Source organism: Marmota flaviventris, chromosome 10 (assembly GCF_047511675.1).
Source record: "Marmota flaviventris isolate mMarFla1 chromosome 10, mMarFla1.hap1, whole genome shotgun sequence".
Classification (NCBI taxonomy): domain Eukaryota; kingdom Metazoa; phylum Chordata; class Mammalia; order Rodentia; family Sciuridae; genus Marmota; species Marmota flaviventris.
Window position 1 is genome coordinate 3,739,719 of NC_092507.1, and position 17,592 is coordinate 3,757,310.

The 17,592-nt window shown below is 57.1% G+C and overlaps 2 protein-coding genes across 2 annotated transcripts; one reads left to right on the forward strand and one right to left on the reverse strand.

The window, feature by feature from the left end:
- The first annotated feature begins 6,772 nt into the window (after window positions 1-6,772).
- Window positions 6,773-7,762, forward strand: Hes3 (hes family bHLH transcription factor 3). The gene is made up of 3 exons (XM_027947511.1): window positions 6,773-6,853; window positions 6,932-7,013; window positions 7,389-7,762. The coding sequence occupies exons 1-3, from the start codon at window positions 6,773-6,775 to the stop codon at window positions 7,760-7,762; spliced, it is 537 nt and encodes a 178-aa protein (XP_027803312.1).
- Window positions 7,763-11,362: 3,600 nt separating this feature from the next.
- Window positions 11,363-16,342, reverse strand: Gpr153 (G protein-coupled receptor 153). The gene is made up of 5 exons (XM_027947765.3): window positions 15,952-16,342; window positions 15,144-15,573; window positions 13,346-13,538; window positions 12,580-12,764; window positions 11,363-12,148 (listed from the first exon to the last, which is right to left on the reverse strand). The coding sequence occupies exons 1-5, from the start codon at window positions 16,305-16,307 to the stop codon at window positions 11,474-11,476; spliced, it is 1,839 nt and encodes a 612-aa protein (XP_027803566.2). The 5' UTR covers window positions 16,308-16,342; the 3' UTR covers window positions 11,363-11,473.
- Window positions 16,343-17,592: the final 1,250 nt, after the last annotated feature.

A 17,592-nucleotide genomic window follows, 5' to 3' on the forward strand; every position in this document is an offset into this window, starting at 1 on the left:
GGGACAGGCTCTGGGGGAGGCTAGAGCCCAGGGTGGTGGTAAGAAAGCATCAAGGTCAGTGATCAGTGAACCCTGCATCTGAGCCACCCACCTCTCCTCTGTCCCTGCAGATCCTGGCAAGAGCACTGATGTCTGAGCATGTGGATGGAGAGCCTGGGCCAGCATCCCAGGCCCCAATACTCTGACCTTGTGCAAGACAATCCTATGAATTCAATTTCCTGTAAAATGGAGATCCTGATTCCACTGTCATGGAATTGATACTAATTCTATTAAAGCTCAGTAGTATCAAGTTGAAATAATGCTCAGGAGCCATTTGCTGGTTGGTGGGAATTGGAAAGAGATACAGTGTTTTAAAACTAAAGTCATGGAGTTGCTGTGTCATATGGGAAGTAGGCCTGCATGCTACACTTACTGGGGGCTGAGTGGGAACTGTCACCATTTCTCCTGGCCTCCTCCAGACCAGGACCTCCCCTCTGTGCCAGGACACCTAGGAGCCACTAGAGGGTGCTCAGTGTACCTTCCCTTTAGGGAGGGAACTTGGTCCCCTGGGAAAAAAAATCACTCAGGCTGGGGACGCACCTCCTCTGGCTCTAGGCATTTGCTCTCCACTCTGGTCTTAGGGGGCTGATTTATCCCCAAGGACTCACTGTTGTCACTCTGGGTGCTTAGAACAACTTGCAACTCAAAAACCTCAGCCACATTGCCCATCACCTCCCCTGACACTGAATCTTGGAGGAAGGGAGGCAGTCCCCTTCCAGGTAGGACGAGGGAAGGGGAATTTTTTCCCTGGTATTGGAGCTTGAACCCAGGGGTGCTGTACTACTTAGCTTTTTCTTTTTTCTTCCTTCCTTTTTTTGGGGTACAGTCTTACTAAATTGCTGAGACTTGCTGAGACTGGCCTCAAACTTGAGAACTTGCCTCAGCCTCCTGAGTAGCTAGGATTAGAGGCATGTACCACCATGCCCAGAAGGAAGGAAATTTTTAGGAGTTGCTGAATCTATCAGGACCCTGGGCTCATGGGGCAGGGATGAGGGAGGGCGCAAGTAAACAAATCTACACAAGTATGCAAACACACACTACTTCAGAGAAAAGCAATCTGATCAAACCCACTGTGCTCCCTGCCCTCCAGACAAACCTACAAAAATATAAGATTATAAATGCTAAGTAGCACACAAAAATAAAGAAAGGGAAGGCTACTCCCCTCTGGGATGCATTGCTGGCATTTTTTTCTTGTAGATAAGCATTTGAATGTGTTTTGTTCTACCCCTAGGCAAGCACAAAGGGAGTTCTTACTCATTCAATAGGAGGGTTTCTTTGCAGCCCCCCACCTTTCCCTAATCCTGTCATCCCACCACAGGTTAAAGTGGCTTTATTTCCTGGGTCCAATTTGGGATTCCTCTTGATTTAGACAACCCTAAGAATGACCTTGACATTTCCAAGTTAAACCACAGACTGAGATGAAATCAGGCTTCTGTTTTTCTTTCTTTCTTCCTTTCTGTCTTTCTTTTTTCAGTAAGAGAGAGGAAGAAAGAGGGGAGAGAAAGAGAGAAGAAAGAGGAGAGAGAGAGAAAGGAGGGGAGGAGAGAGGAGAGGGAGAGTGGTTTCTGTTTGTTAAGACAGGGTTGCTTTAATGAGCAAGAGAGAATATAGGAAGGGAGGATGGTCCAGAGCAAGCAGGAGACAGAACATGGATGGGGCAAAGCATTTTGGCCTCTGAGAGGTGGACAACATGTACCTCATACAAACTTCCCAGGATGAAAGTTCACTCTGCCCTACGGGTCATGGAGCTGGGAGGGTCCAGGAAGCTCTCTCCTTCCTCTTTGCAGATGGGTGCCAGGGCAGTCATTTTTAGAGAGCAGGCCTCCTGCAGCTCTAGTCATTCATAGGCCTCTGGTCTGTCCAGTGTCCACGTGGAGGCCAGAAGGGCATCTGGGAGGGGCCCGTCCAGTGTTGCTGTAGCTCTCTCCAGGAGACAGTCCTGGTCTTCCAAAAGTTTTCTCTCCCCTCTGGCCATTCCCAGCAGGAGGAATGAAAATTCCTTCTCTCTAGTCTGGAAATGGGTAAATGATGCGTAATTTACGAGCACATCAGCCACATCAGCCCGAAGTGCATAAGTCATAGGTGCACAAAGGGATCGGGTAAATATTTAAAGATTAGAGCCAGCTGGGAGAAAACATAAAAGACTGGGACAATGGAGGTCTCTCTGAATTCACTCTTCCTGAGCTGGGCCAGCCCGGTCAGCGCTGATGTACTCACTGGAGTCCCAGCCTTTGTCTCCTGAAGGGCCTTTGACTGCTGAGCTATTCCGAGTTCCAATACAGCTAAAGAGAGTTAAACAATCACAGCCTCTCCAACCCCATCTGGAGACAATTGGCTGCATCATTTCAGGGTTTTGCTATGTCCCAATAGTTAATTATATGGAGCAATCACTTTATTCTATTTTGAAATGCATCTGCAGAGGAGATGAACACATTTTTCCCCTCCAGTTTCCTGCATCCATGGTGCCTGCACAGGGCTCACCAGTTAGTTAATATTGGTTTAAATACCTGGAAGTGCAAAAAGGAAGGGGTTCCCACCCAGGTTCAGAGGCTACATGGAGCTGTCGCTGGGTTGGGCAGTGGGATGTCTGCTAGGGCTCTTGTCCTGTAGTCTGTAAACCCCCTTCCCACTGGGTTTCCAGACTTGCCAAACTCGAGAAAACTAGGCTAGTCATGGTGGTGCATGCCTGTAATCCCAGTGGCTGGGAAGGCTTGAGGCAGGATGATGGTGAGTTCAAAGCCAGCCTCAGCAAAATCAAGGCCCTAAGCAACTTGGTAAGACCCTGTCTCTTTAGAGACAAAACAGGGTGGGAACTGAGTTAAATCCCTGGTACCAAAACAAAATAGAACAAAACAAACAAACAAAACCCAAGTGTGGGAAAGCACAGGCTACTTTTTGCCTAAAACTTCCCAGGTTGAGAAAAGAGGGACCCCCTAGAATCCACTGAGGCCCTGAGAACCATCAGTTGTTATAGAAGGAGCTTTTCTCCTTGGCTGAGCAGGGGGACCTGGGTTTATCCCAAACTCCTCTTGGATCTGTGCTCTTTTCCAGGCACCTTGGGGACACTGGGTGCTAAAGATGGAAAGGCAGTTAGTGGCCTACATCCTGGTTTGCGTAAGTCTGGTTTCTAAGTTGGTCCGTGACCTTCCATGCAGCCCGAGAGAGCGATTTGTCCTGCTTGCTCTGAGAAGACAGGGTGAACCACTGCTTCATTCCCCATTTCTGAAAATGCCTTTTCTGTCTCCACATGCGTTGGGAGCAGGGCCTGCCTGAGGATGTAGGTAGGATGCCCAGAAGCAGGACTTGCAAACAGAGTGGGGAGGTGGAAAGGCGTCCTCAATCTGGGTCTCCGGGAAGGGGCTTTTCCAGTGATCTTGCCTCATGCAGAGATCTGGCTTTAACTTACTGGGAGCAGCAGCTACCTGGAAGGAGGATCTGGAACTGGGGTTAAAGTGGAGGTGGTGGGAAAAAAGCTGTCTCAGAGCTCCAGGAAAAACAAGGATAAAATTTACATGGAGGGGCCTTTCTGGCCTCGCTCCTGCACAACCTGAAGCCCTCTCCGAGTGGAGGAGTGGGCCAACCGGGTTGCTTAAGGTGTGAGGGAGAGGTTCCCGTAGTAGAGGACATTGGTCCAGGTGGGGAGACTCTTGCCCAAAGGACATACTACAGGGAAGAGGGCTCAGTGGGAGGTGCGGGGTGGAGGTGGGGCTGCAGAGGTGAAGGCCCATTAAGTGGACTCGGGCGGAGCGTGACCGCTGAAAATCCCGCCCAGCCCTCACGGCGTGCCTGGCCTCCCGCAGCCAAAGCAGAACATTGCGAATTAGCGCATTTTGCGGTCAATTTTCCACTGCCTAAGAGACACTAAGCCGCCCACGTGAACGACTCCACCCAGCGCTGCTGGGATCCCTGAGCACCCGCTTGGGAGGGGTGGTGGCCCCCAGAGCCGCGGGGGCCGGGGTGCGGGAGAGGAGGGCCTGGCAGCTTTATGGCGGCCCTAACTTTGGAGAGGGGGCGAGCCCGGCGCCCCGCTGCGGGCCGCGAGAGCTGCGCACAGGACCATTGGTTTGCTAATGCGACGGATTGAAAGGTTGGGCCGGAGAAGGACTGTAATTAGAAGACAAATTGCCCCCGCTACCCCGGCGGCTGGAGGACTGGGCGTGTCGAGGGGGCTGGAGATCCGCTGGGGTGAGGCGTGCGCCGAGTCTCTGTGCAGATGTGCAGCAGCTGGAAGCCCGAGCGCGGCGGGGCGCCCGGAGTTTGGCCCCGAGGGGGCGGGCGCGGACGCCTCTTTGTGGGGCTTGCACAATGCCTTTAACACTCGGCTGCCCCCTTTGTGCCCGGCTGCGCAGCCCGACCGCCCCGCGGCGCCTTTGTACCAGCCGCCACCTCCCCAAGCCCGGAGTGAGTTGCACGAAGGCGTCCGGGCCAGGCTGGCCCAGGCGCTTCAAAGCTGCCCGGCGCGTGCCAGCGCCCGCGGCAGGTCCTCGGCCCCGCCGCCCTCCCGGGGCCCAGATGGGCCCGGATCTGGCCCGGGGTGCTATGGCCGGGGCAGAAGAGTGCTCCAAAACTGTGGTCGCCGCTGCCTCAGCCTGAAAGGGGGAGGGCGGGGCGCGATTCTCCACGCTGCTTGGCGCCTGGGAACGCTGCTGCCCAGGCAAAGCCCATCAATACCCAGGGCGCAGACCAGTTGGAGCGGAAGATGCCCCGGCTTGATGGAGCTGGCGGGGGGCTCCCCACCCAGCAATTTTCCCCCCTCAACACTGAGGCCCCACAGAGGCAAGTTTGTCCATTTCCCAACCACAGGGCTTAACCCCTTAACCCCCGTGACTTGGTTCTCAGCCTCACAAGCAGCCATGATGGATGGATGCCTTGTCCTGAACTTCACTGAACAAACCCCAAAACTTAAGGCCAGAGGAGCCCAATTAAAGGCAATGTCTAGGTTTGGACCCAGGAACTTCTCCCGAGATCAGCCTTACTGTGGATCACACAGTTACAAGAATTCAGCTTCCATGGACCAACCAGGCCGCCTGCATCAGAGTCCTTCTGTAGGGCTTACGGTCCCAGGTCCCTCCACTGGGCTCCCCGGATCCCCAATAACCTGAATAATGGAAAGGAGTGCAGGGACATGGACCTGCTAAAGTGCAGGCTCAAACTCTCATTGAATATCAGTGATCTTCCTTACCCCCTCTGCCCATTCTTGGAACTCTGAGAAGGCCCACCTGGGTAGACTCCCAGGCCTTCCCTGTTGGGGGAATGGTCCTTCACCTGAGTTGCCTGGCCTGGAAGCCCAGGGCTGGGGAAGGGTGGCAGTCTGGCTCACCCTGTCTGTCTCCCAGCAGGAAACATGGAGGTTGGGTCCTAACAGTGTTGGACCCCATCAAGGAGGAGGCCTGCTATGGCCCTGCGGGCGGGCTGCACGCTTTAATGGGACACATGTTGCTGCATGGCCCCAGCGGGCCCTGCCTGCCAGTGGCTTTGAGCAGCCACAGGCAGAAAATTGCTGCATTGTCCCAACATTAGGGTGACTAATGTGGCATCGCTGTGTGGCCAGAGCGTGAAGTGAGCAAAAAGGCATCAGTGGCCTGTATTCCATGGCTCAGTGTGTTCATCAGGTCCAAGGAAGCCTAGGGCTCTCTTACCCAGGAACTTCTCCTGAGATCAGCCTTACTGTGGATCACACAGTTACAAGAATTAGGGTGGCCTGCAGACCACAGACCTCCCTTCCTTATAAGCAATACCCAGAATGCTTGGGAATACAAGGCAGCGAGAACTTGGCAGACTGACCCAGTGGTGAAATCTAGAACCTATGGGACCAACATTGCATGGACAGAATGGGCCTGGGAGGGTTGCCCAGAATTGGGAAGTGGTAAGGATAGGAGAGATTAAGAAAAGACAAGCCAGGTTCAGTGCTTGCATGCCTGTAATCCCAGCTACTCTGAAGGCTGAGGCAGGAGGATTCCAAATTTCCAAATCCAAGACCAGCCTGGACAACTTGGCCAGACCCTGTCTCAAAATTTAAAAAAAAGTGGGGGGGGGGGAGCTGGGGATGTGACTCAAGTGGTAGTGCACTTGCCTGGTGTGCGTGCAGCCCGGGTTCGATCCTCAGCACCACATACAAACAAAGATGTTGTGTCCGCCGATAACTAAAAATAAATAAATAAATATTAAAATTCTCTCTCTCTCTCTCTAAAAAAAAAAAAAGAAAAGAAAGAAAGAAAAAAAAGAGGGCTGGGGATGTTTCACTCAGTGGTAGAGCGCTTGCTTAACTAGCATGCCTGAGGTCCTGGGTTCAATCAGCAGAGAGAGAGAGAGAGAGAGAGAGAGAGAAAGGAAGGAAGAAAGGAGATCCTCAGGGAGGGAGGAGGTGTCCTGAAGGAGAGAGGCAGCCTGGGCCATTGGAGGGGGCTCCAGGAAGTGAGGTGGGGGCCTACCCTTCTGCAGCTCCTTCTGTCCCCTCCCCCTTGGGGTTTCTTGACTTCAGAGGATTTCATTGACATGTAAACGAGGGTCCCCTATAAAAGCCAAGCCTTGCTTTGCTGGCGCAGATACCACAACATGGGCACAGAACCCGCAACCCGGGGCAACTCTGGAGTCTCTGCTAACAGCTTCCGAAAGGTCTGGGGTTCTGAGGGGTTCGGGGTGGGGGCCCTTCCCCCAGCCAGTGGGAGCAGAGGGCCGGAAGGCCAAGCCCTGCTCTCTAAAGATTGCTGGTCCGCAGATATCCAAACCGCTGATGGAGAAAAAGCGCCGGGCGCGCATCAACGTGTCCTTGGAGCAGCTCAAGTCGCTGCTGGAGAAACACTACTCACACCAGGTGAGACTCGGGGAGGAGGAGGAGAAGGGCCGCCCCCCCTTCCCCGCCTGGCTTAGAGCACTTCCTACTGATCTGCAGATCCGGAAACGCAAGCTGGAAAAGGCCGACATTCTGGAGTTGAGCGTCAAGTACATGAAAAGCCTTCAGAACTCCTTGCAAGGTAGAAGGGAGGCTTTGAAGGGGCTGGAGTGGGAAGATGGGACAGGGACGTGTGGAATCCGAGCCGTGGATACGACAAAGCCAGAAACAGAAGGGATGGTTGGAGAGCAGAGCTCAGGGAAAGGTGGGCAGTAGGTGGGCTGCTTAGGGGACGATGTTCCCCCAGTTCGGTTTGGGTGCTGGTGAGGGACGGGCAATAAAGATGTGGCTGGTTGTGGGGTTCTAATCTGTGTGCAGAGGTCTGCGCCGAGGGTAGACGTTCGGGTCGTCTCACTTTCCTACCTCCTCCTTTCTCCTCCACACTTCTCCCCTCCCTTTCTCTCCCACTCCACGCCTCTCCTCTCCATCTCTCCCTCTTTTACTCCCATCTGTTTAGGGCTCTGGTCGGTGGGCAGCGGAGCCGAGTACCCGACGAGCTTCCGTGGCTGTCTACCCGGCGTGAGCCAACTCCTACGACGCGGAGAGGAAGGCGGAGGCGGCCTGCGCTGCCCCCTGGTGCGGGACCTCGCAGGTAGCAGCACCATGGACAGCGCCAGCACTGGCCCGGAGGCGCCCGCTCTAGGCCACCCCAGTGGTCCTGGTGTCTGGGGTCCTGCTCCAACTGCCGGCGGCTCGCGGTCCCCACCACCCAGGCTCCTCTTCCCCGGAGGTCTCCCTGGCTCCTCCACCAGCGTCCCGGAGCCTCCGCCAGCGTCATGCCGCCGAACCGAGAGCCCAGGGCCTGGGATGCGCGTGTGGCGGCCCTGGTGAGGCCTTGGACTCAAGGGGGCCCCCATCTGGTCTGGGGACGCAGAGACGATATTTTGGATGCACCCCTGATGACTTAAGGGACACCTCAGACGCCCGTTCTGCTCCTGGGGTGGGGGTGACCTAGTGAGCGCGGTGTACCCGTGGACGCGGGAAAATACAAAGTCACGTGCGGACCGGGTCTGCGCATCTAGGCATAATCCAACCCCACTCCAGCTCCACCTACTTAGGCCGGACCCGCTCTCTCCTCCCACCCTCTAGAGGGGCTGCGCCCCTTTCCCAGGGACCTCGGACAGGAAGGCCACCCCCGCCCCCCTCCACGGCCGCGCCGCGGTGGGAAGGTCGCAGTCCGCAGCGGCGCAGAGCGGACCCCTCGCAGCGAGGAGAATCGCTGCCCCGCCCCGGCCCATTCAGCCTGCTGCAGGCGCCAGGTTCCCACCCGCACAAAGCGCGCTGAGCCCCGCCCCGCCAGCGAAGGGCTCCCTACCTACCCCGCCCCCCCCCCCCCCCCCGGACCTTCAACACTATCAAGGATCCCCACCCCCTCCGCACACGGCACTGCCCACCGGGCAGGCGCGCTTTCCAAGGCCCGCGCATCTCAGAATCCCCCCTACTGCCCCGCCCACAACAGACACTGAACTCCGACACGCCCACCCGGACGCCCCGCCCTGCTCAAGTCTTGGGAGGGATCCATTGCTTGATCTGGCCCGCGTGAAGGCTGTCCAGAGCTAACCCCAGCGCTTCTCGTGGGAGCGGTGCACTGGACAAAGACCCCTGGGCAGTATTCTGGACCCAGATCCTGCAAAACCCGGGCCTCCCGACCTCCCTGGCCGTCACACAACCCTCGACGGCCCTCGGAGCATTCTGTGCCTGTTGCTGGTCCATAATGAGGTTATTGCCGCGCTGGGACTTGGGTGGTGAGAGACTCCCAAGTCAGTTTTTCTTCCCCAGGGCTTCTAGCAAGGGACCTCCTGGGGGTGGGGTCAGGTCTCTGACCCCACCTTCTCCTACCAGGTTGTAATTCGTAATAAAGACAGGGCGAACCCGTGTAATGGGTATAAAGAGGCCAAGATTCCAAAGTCTTCCACGATGCCTACTTAGGTGCGCTTTCTGAACGGCAAATATTAGCTTTCTATAGGATCATTTCTTCGGGGTGCTACTCCTGCCCTGTCCGTGCTCCAGCCCCGTCTTGGTCCGATCTCAGGGAGAACGACTCACGGTGCCAGGGCGGACGGGCTCTCCCTACGCATCCTGCGAGCTCCCAGGACGAGGGCGGAGGTAGGATCCTCCTCTTCAGCCTCGGCTTCCTGCGGGAGGGTGGGAGAGGTCGGGACAAATCCCTTTGTTGGCCACCAGGCGGCGGCCTCTCACCACCGACCTAAAGGGGTGACCCCAAATTTCAGCAGGGGGGTTCTACCGCAGCAAAACCTGGCAGAACAGGTCTGAAAAGGCCTAAGTTAAGCTCCAACGGCCCAGTCCTGCTCGTTCTCTTGAATCACGCTCACAGTGACTGGCGGGCTTTGGTGCCCACCCAGTGTTTCATGCTGTTGGCTCCAAGCCCTCTCCCATGATGGGCAGGACCAGAGAGCTCTTAAAGGGACAAGTCCAACCCCAAGAAATGGCACATTGGTGAAGAAATTCAAGTTTCAGAGGGAAAGACATTTGGGTGCTGCTGGCCAGCCCTGCCATTAGATTCTGAAAGGGTGTTAATGAGACTTGGACGGCTAGGTGCAAATCATAAGGAAGTTTGTATTGGGTCCTGTACAGAAGAGAAATGCTCAGTTGTCCAAAACGAAACAAAACAAAAGAAACAAAACAAAAAACCAACAACTACAAACAGACCCCTGGCTCTGGGATGGATGGTGGTATGTAGACAGAGCTCCCTCCCCAGCTAAGTCCAGGGTCAATGTCTTTATAAACACAGCAAATAAGCCTGGAAGCTAGACAAAGTGTGGGAGAGAGCCCCAGGGTCCTCCACGTGGGGTCCTCCCCTGAAATTTCCTATCAACCAGGACTGGAGTGATTCGGGAGGACTATGTCCCCACTGCAAGTATTGCCATTGGATATGAAATTATTCAGTGAAAACCCAAGGTGACAAATAGTTTTTTTGGGGGGAGAGGGGAGGAACAGTGGCTAGCTGGTGGCCTCTGTCCCCCCATGTGATACATCTGTTCTTTTTTTTTTTTTTTTTTAAAGAATTTTAATATTTATTTTTTAGTTTTCGGCAGACACAATATCCTTGTTTGTATGTGGTGCTGAGGATCGAACCTGGGCTGCACGCATGCCAGGCGAGCGTGCTACCGCTTGAGCCACATCCCCAGCCCCGATACATCTGTTCTTGAAGGCACAGCAGCATTGGCCAGGATGACCCTTCTTGTGGCTGGGGCTGGACTGCAGTCACCCGTGCCCCTTGCTCACCTGTGGCTGGCCCATCCCCATTATCCTACAGCTAGGGACCAGAGAGGCCTCTGAAGCCAAGTTGGGCAGTCATCTGCCTCTGCCCTCAGTGGCCCCTCTGGGGCTAGAACCCTGTCTGGAAGGTGAGGAAATGAGGCAGAGGGAACAAGACACAGCTGGCTCTGTGCTGGCCTTGAAACAGGTATCCACTTTGAGGGACCACTGCCTGGTGGCAGTGCTATCCCTTCAAAAGGTCACAGCTATTCCTGAGCCTCTCCTTCACCCGGAAGATGTGGGCCCTGGCAGAGCCCGGGCCTGCAAGAAGGAGAGCAAAGAGAATCCCTGTCCCAGGGTGGGGGAGGGCCCTTGCCAGGGGCCCAGCCTTCAGGGTAGGTAGGGGTGAGGCCAGGGATGGGCAAGCCCACATCCCGACTTTGCTTTAGTCCTTTGAACCATGAGTCCACATCTTTCATGGTGGGAGTCACAGAGGTGGCCGACGTGGTGGGGGACAGGCAACTATGGTGGAGTAATGAGCGTGGGGACATAAATGGTGGTCACGGTGGGTGTGGTGCCAAGGGTGAGGGTGCAGAAGTGTTGTGCTTAGCTAGGGTAGAGTGTGAGTCCCCAAGGAGGCAAGGGGTACTGAGAGGGAGGCCTCAGGCCTAGGGGCCACATGCTGAAGCCTGAGCCTCACAAAGGACCCCTAGAGGGCCCTGACTATCTCTTACACCTGGTCCACTCAGTGGCCAGGGCACACGGACCAGACTTCAAAGAGCCCTGAGAACATGGCCACCTGTTCATCACAGATAGAAAAACTGAGGCAGAACAGGTCCCAGGCTGAGAGACCTGCTCAGAGAGATTGTTTGGGCCATGAAGACCCCTGTGCTTAAAGAGACCCTCTGCAATCCACGCCCCTGAGGTGTGGCAGTTGCAGTGCAGATTGGAGGGTGGTTTCTGGTTCCAGCTTTTCCAAGGCTGGGACTTTGTTCTGATGGTGACCCCGTCTCAGGGGTCTCTGCACCTGGTCCAGCTAAGGAAGGCTGGTGCAGCCAATGTGTAGACGGCTCACTACCCAAGCCTTGCCACGCTGGTCCCAGGAGATGCTGTGCCCAGCGCAGGCGTCCAGGGCAGCCATTGTGCCCCATTGTAATACCGGCAGGGAGAAGCCAGAAGAGAGGCGCTGTGCCGCTGTTCTTTTACCCCTGAGAGGGGTGACACATGTCTGCGCGGGACACAAGTGGCATCTTTGGTACTGTGGTCCTCGCAGGCGGCAGGCGGCCCTGCCTGCCTGGTGTTCTTGGGAGGCTCCGGTGGGCCCTAGGACGCTGAGCCCATCGAGTCCGAGTGCAGTGTGACGTAGCCCGAGGACTCAGAGGGCGAACTCAGGAAGCTGCTGGTACTGCCGCCGCCGCCCGCCGAGTGCAGGCCGTCGGGCTCGCCCCACGACGCGCTCAGGCCGGTGTGCAGGGGCCCGGCGCGCGCACGCGCGGCCCGGTGCGGCCCTGGGCTCCGCCGCGCACCGCCAGGGGGCGTCGGGGCCTCGCCGGGCTCCGAGCCGTCGAGGGCGGTGCGCAAGGCGGGGAAGGGCCGGGCTGGGGCCAGCGGGCGGCGCAGGGCCTGCGGCTCGCGCTCGAAGGCGGTCAGGGCGAAGGCGTCCGGCAACAGCGAGGCTGAGGCAGAGCGGGCGCCAGGCCCAGGCCGGCGGCGCGGGCTGCCCGGGGGAGAGTCGTGGGCGCGGCGCGGGCCGCCATCCAGGACCGGGAGGCGCAGCGACAGCAAGCTCTCTGCCGAGCGGCGGCGCGGACGGAACGGGGGCGCGTCCTCAGCGAAGGCCAGCAAGCTGCCGCGGCGCCGGTCGGGCCCCGAGGGCAGAACGAGGTGTGCCAGGGCGGCCAGGTCCTCGCCGGAGCCCCAGCGCGGCAGGAAGGTGGGCAGTGGGACGGTGGCCCACACGTCTGCGTCGTCGTGGGACAGGCGCCGCGTGGGTGGTACCTGAGGACCGGGCGGGATTTAGCCAGGAATTGCCCTCCTGGAAAACCGGCATCGACACCTCCCCGTACTCAAGCAGCCAGGGGGTCGGGACCGGGGCTGCCTGGTTTGGAGCTGTGAGCTTTGGAGCAAATGACAGCCTCTCTGAGCCTCAGTGTTGTCGCGTGTAGCTCCTGAACCGAGCAGTGCGCCAGAAGGAAACAGCAGACATCAGGTGGACCACTCCTCCAGAGCACAGGAAACATGGGGGAGGGGGCAGGGGGCCCCTCCTGAGCCCTTGCACACAGGCTCTGTTACCTGTGACCTCAGGCCAGCCCAGAGGGTGATGCCATTCCCCTGAAGGTACCAGGAGCCTGAGATGAGCTCAGAGAAAAGGGCGGGTCGTCAGACCAGGCCACCTTCCACCCCTCCTCCCCCACCCCCACCCCCCCTACCTGGAGGTACTGCATCTTGTCCTCCTGCAAGGGCCGCAGTGGGTAGAGCTGAGGCAGACCCTCCTCCAGGGCAGAGAGCTCATACTTGGCCATCCTGTCCAGGGCCACAAAGTCACCGCCATAGCTGTAGTCAAGGGAGCGCTCCAGCACCAGGTCTGGAGGGACGCTGCCCTCCAGGCTGCTCTCTACAGGGCAGGACAGAGGCAGAGGACCGTAGAAACTTTGGGGCCTATGGGAGGGAGTCCAGGGGACCCCCCATCTCACACAGACACAAGGCAGGGGACTGGTTAGCTGAAAAGAGCAAGGCCGAGGTCCTGGACCAAATCCTAGCTACTTCCGCCTTTAGTTGAACCTGGGAGGTCAGATACTGAGCAAGTTTCCTCATCTAGGATATGGGGTGGGACCTGAGGTTACCTGGGAACTTCCTGGGACTTAATATGCACAGGGATGAGAGTGCCTACACAAAACCAGCCTAAGGTGACACTGTGACTGCTGCAGGGGCCCCTGCGGCAGTTCGCTGTAAGGTTGGGGTGGGGTGAGGCTGGGAGCTCAGGGGAACACAGAGTGTTGGGTTAACTGGAACCCCGTGCAGCAGGGCATGGCGGGAACAATGCAGGGGGATGTTCAGCTTGGCGCTGATACAGGGAGTATCTGCAGCTGAGAATGGGGTCGCCTAAGTGCTATGGGGATCTCCAAGGCAGCTGTTTTCCCACTGACCTCACCTGGTCGTCACCCTTCCCAGGGACCACTCACAGGTCGTCCTTACCATCGTCTGAGTCCACATCGTTGGCCATGAGGGCCATGCACTTCTCCCAAACAGCCTTGAGGTCTGCCCGGTATCGGTCACAGGCCCAGAGGAACACAGGCAGCAGCAGGGCCTGGGCCACAGAGCACCACAGCACACAGAGCACCATCCAGGGTGCCGAGGCATCAGCCCGCAGGCTGCTGAAGCTCACCACCTGTGGGCACAGGGCTAGGCCTGACGGCTGGACCCCCAGCCTCCCTCCCAGCCTCCGCCACCCCCTTCATACAGCAGGTCCAATAACCCACTGGCCAGAGAAGGAGGTGGCAGTCACAAATAGAATTCTAGGCCCTTGGAGGAAAGGGCAAAGGTGTCTTGCCCACCAAGAACTGCCCACATATTCCTGTGTGCCCAGCCCTTCACAGTGTGGCTGGCAGCACTGGGGAGAAGGCAGTTTGCCTTGCTGTGCCCTTTGCAGGTGAGGAGCAGTCCTGGGAACGGGTCTCCAGCAGGCACTTTGAAAAGCCAGCCCCCACCCCCTGCTCCTCCTTGGCCAATGGCCTCCTCAGCGCTGCCCTTGTGCCAGGCATCTAGGGCCCACACTCCCAGTGGTTTCTGGATCAGTTCCCAGGGCCCCTTCATTTCTCCTGTCCCAGGAGAGCCCTCATGGCTCTCCCCACCTGGGAAGAGTGGCATTGAACAACTCCTACGACAGAATGGAAGTATGCATACTGCAGACATCATGAGAGTTTTGCCATTTATGAGCTGTGTGACCCTCAGGAAACCACTAAACCTCTCTAGAGCTTATTTTCTTCATAAGTGAAATGGGCTAAGAGCACCCCACACTAGAGAGGATGAGATACAGATTTCAGATACTGTTTATAACATGTCCATAAATGGCACTTCCCTGCTCTGAAGAGAAGCCAGACCCTTTACCTCTTCCCAGCGCCCGCTCTGTTCCTATGTTGCTGTGGTTTCTCAGCTCCTTCCTGCCATCAGCACAGGGACAGGATGCCAGGCCCCACTGTACACCTAAGGACTCAGTAGCTGGTGGATGGGGAGCAGGTGAGCAGGGGCTGCGTCCCAAGGGAGCCCCTAACCCTGAAGCTGCCACCCCTAGCTGCCTTTCTGGAGCTGTGCCCTACAATGACTCCAGGGACATGGCCCTCCCTGCTGCTTGGATGAAGCTCCGGAGGGGCCCTGGCTGAGATTCCCTTCTTGTCCCATTCCAGACATTCAGGCTAGAGCCCCATGGCCAGAGGGTGTGGCTACTAGGTGTCCAGAGTTCATTCTTGGGCCAGCTAGGTACCAGCTGCAGAGAAGGCCCCAGGCAGTCCCACTGGACCTTGGACCTTCATTATCAAGGCCTCCATAGACAAGCGCTCACCTTGACCTTCCTGAGCCCTTAGGATCAAGCATAACTTCCCAGAACATTCAGGGCCTGCCTGACCTTGCCCTGTCCAATCTAACTCCTGGCTACTGACCTGCCACATCTGGGCCCTGGGCCTACTGGAAATGTGAGGACATGTCACCTCACCTCCCATACCCTCTGCATCTAAGTGGCCTCTGGTGACAGGAGGAATTTCCTTCGAAGTGTGACAGAAGAGACTGTAGTCACCCGATGTGGCTTTGAGTCCCACCAAAGCTGCCCTGACTTTTAAAAGAGTCATATACTTCCCTGAACCTTGCTTTTCAAACCTGTAAAATACGTACGAACATGTGCAGCTGAAAGGGGTCCGAGGCTTCCACCACCCGATGCCCAGCCTCTGACTGCCCCAAGCCCATGGCCCCTGACAGGCTCTCCACCAACACCCTCACCCACCAGTACGGGGAAGCCCATGAGGCAGTCATAGATGACCACGATGGTGGCCACCAGGCCTGTGATCTGCAGCGAGGTTCTGGCAGGCTCTGAGCCATCGATGGAAGAGCGGCGCTTGCCCTGTGCATCCTCCACCACGATGGTGGGCACAGTGAAGGTCTGACGGTCAGCCTGGCGTCCCACCTGCACCACCAGCGTCTGGAACAGGGCAATGGCTGTGCAGACCACCCCCATGGCCACGCTGCCGCCTACTAGCAGCAAGAAGCAGACACCGAAGCCCAGGCCAATCTCAGCCACAATGAAGCGGCAGCCGTGGGTATAGAAGCGTTCACTTGTGTCGTGCCAGCCGACAGCAGGCAGAGCCGACAGGATGAAGGACACCATCCAGATGCCCATGACTGTGTGCACCGCCTGCTTCTTGGCGTTGCTCAGCCTGGTGTGGGGCAGGGCAGGACAGAGGAAACCAGTGTCACTCACAGGACCTGCAGAGGGTCATGACTGTGCCTAGCTGCCCCCCATACATCATAGTCATGGCTCAATCAGCGTGGGGGGGCCCTGTCTCTCCCAGGAGATGCCTGTGCACACTGCCCACATCCCTCTTGCCAGGTATTCCTCCACTGGGCACCGGTGTATTCACACCCATATGTGCATGACCCCAGCAGCCCAGAGCCACCCTCCTGACCGCCCTGCCCACTCTAGCACAACACAGGTGTGGCACAACCACAAAGGGCCCTTGCAGGTGCGCACAGGTACACTGGGCACGTCTCTTCATGCACGGTCCTCATAAGGGCACCAACTCTCACATGCTCACCGGTAGTTGACAGGCCAGCGGACCATCCACATGCGGTGATAGGAGAGGGAGGTGACAGAGAAGCAGGTGGCCAGGGTGAGGGTGTAGAAGGTGGACACGAAGACCTTGCAGAGACCCTCATTCCACTCATAGTCAGGACGCTGCCGTCGCAGCTGCACCACGGCGTAGGTGGCGATGGGCACAGCCACGTTGAGCATGTGGGTGGCTGCGAGCGTGCACAGCAGGAACTCCAGTGGCTTCCACTTCTTCTGTTTGGCACCCACACTGAGGATGCCCCAGGCGTTGGCCAGCAGGGAGAGGCCTCCACACGCCAACCAGCCCACCGCGCTGCCAGGCAGTCGCCGCTCATCACTCATGGTGCAAACAGGAGCTGGCAAGCGGCCGAGGCATCCTCCTTGAAGTCAGACCTTGGCGTGAGCAGCAGCCCTCACACACGGTGGCTCAGGGACACCAGGAACCACGAGCAGCTGGGGGCAGGGGAGCACTCAGTGACTCCCCTCTGACCACAGTACGGGAGCTCTGGGCTGTGGGAATGGGGGAGTCCCCGCCTGTCTGGTCCTGTCTCACACCAGGCCTCCTGCCCGGGAGCCAGCACCCAATAACTGTATGTTCCCTCACTTCTGCCCACTCCTGATCAAGGCTTAGAATCTGGGCTTTCTTTCAGGTCATCTGCATCCACAGGCCAATGGACACTCTTGCCTCAAGTGTGTCCTGGTCCTGTCCCAGAACAAGCCCTCTTCCCATCAGACATTCCAAGGTCCTCACACTGCCCACCCCAGGCCTCCCCAGCAGGGCTTTCCCCGTAATTCATCCCACCTCATTGGGCCCAGGGGGCCCATCCATGCCCAGGAGGATGAAGCTCTCTGAAACTCCCTCCTCTTCCTGATTCACCAAGTGACCTGTGAGGAATGGTGTGTCTCTAGCTGGGGATGGAGAGGCCACTGAAGCCTTAGCCAGATTACCCGGCTCTCAGGCAGGGAAAGCAATGTCCTGGTAGGCTTTTTTTTTTTTTCTTCTCTACTAGGGACTGAACCCAGAGGCACCCTACTGCTGAGCCCTTATTATTATTACTTTTATTTATTTGCAGCCATGCTGGGGACTGAACCCAGGGCCTTGTGCATGAGCTATATCCCCAGCCCCAACTATTATTTATTTTTAAGTTTTTAAAAAATATTTTTTAGTTGTTAATAGACCTTTATTATTTATTTATTTATTTATAAGGGGGTGCTGAGAATCGAAGCCAGAACCTCACACATGCCAGGCAAGTGTGCCACCGCTCAGCCCCAGCCCCGTACTACTTTTTTAAATTTGAGACGGTCACTTAGTTACTCAGGCTGGCCTCAGCCTCCCAAGTGCTGGGATCACAGGCGTGTGCCACAGCACTCAGCAGTTGCCTGGCGTTCTTTTGGTATGTCTGCTGCCCACTCCCTGGGACGCTCAAGCAATGTGTCTTATTCATTTCTGGGTCCCTGCCCCAGACCTGCTGGGACCCTTGGCCCAGGGGAGGAGCACAGTCTGGACACAAGTGCCTTTTAACAGCTCGGGGCCAGGGGAGGGGACAGCTATGGCCAGGAAATTCCTTCCCAAACAGAGGAGCCTCCCTTCCAGTACCCAGAGCCAGTGTGGGAGGAAGGGTAAGAA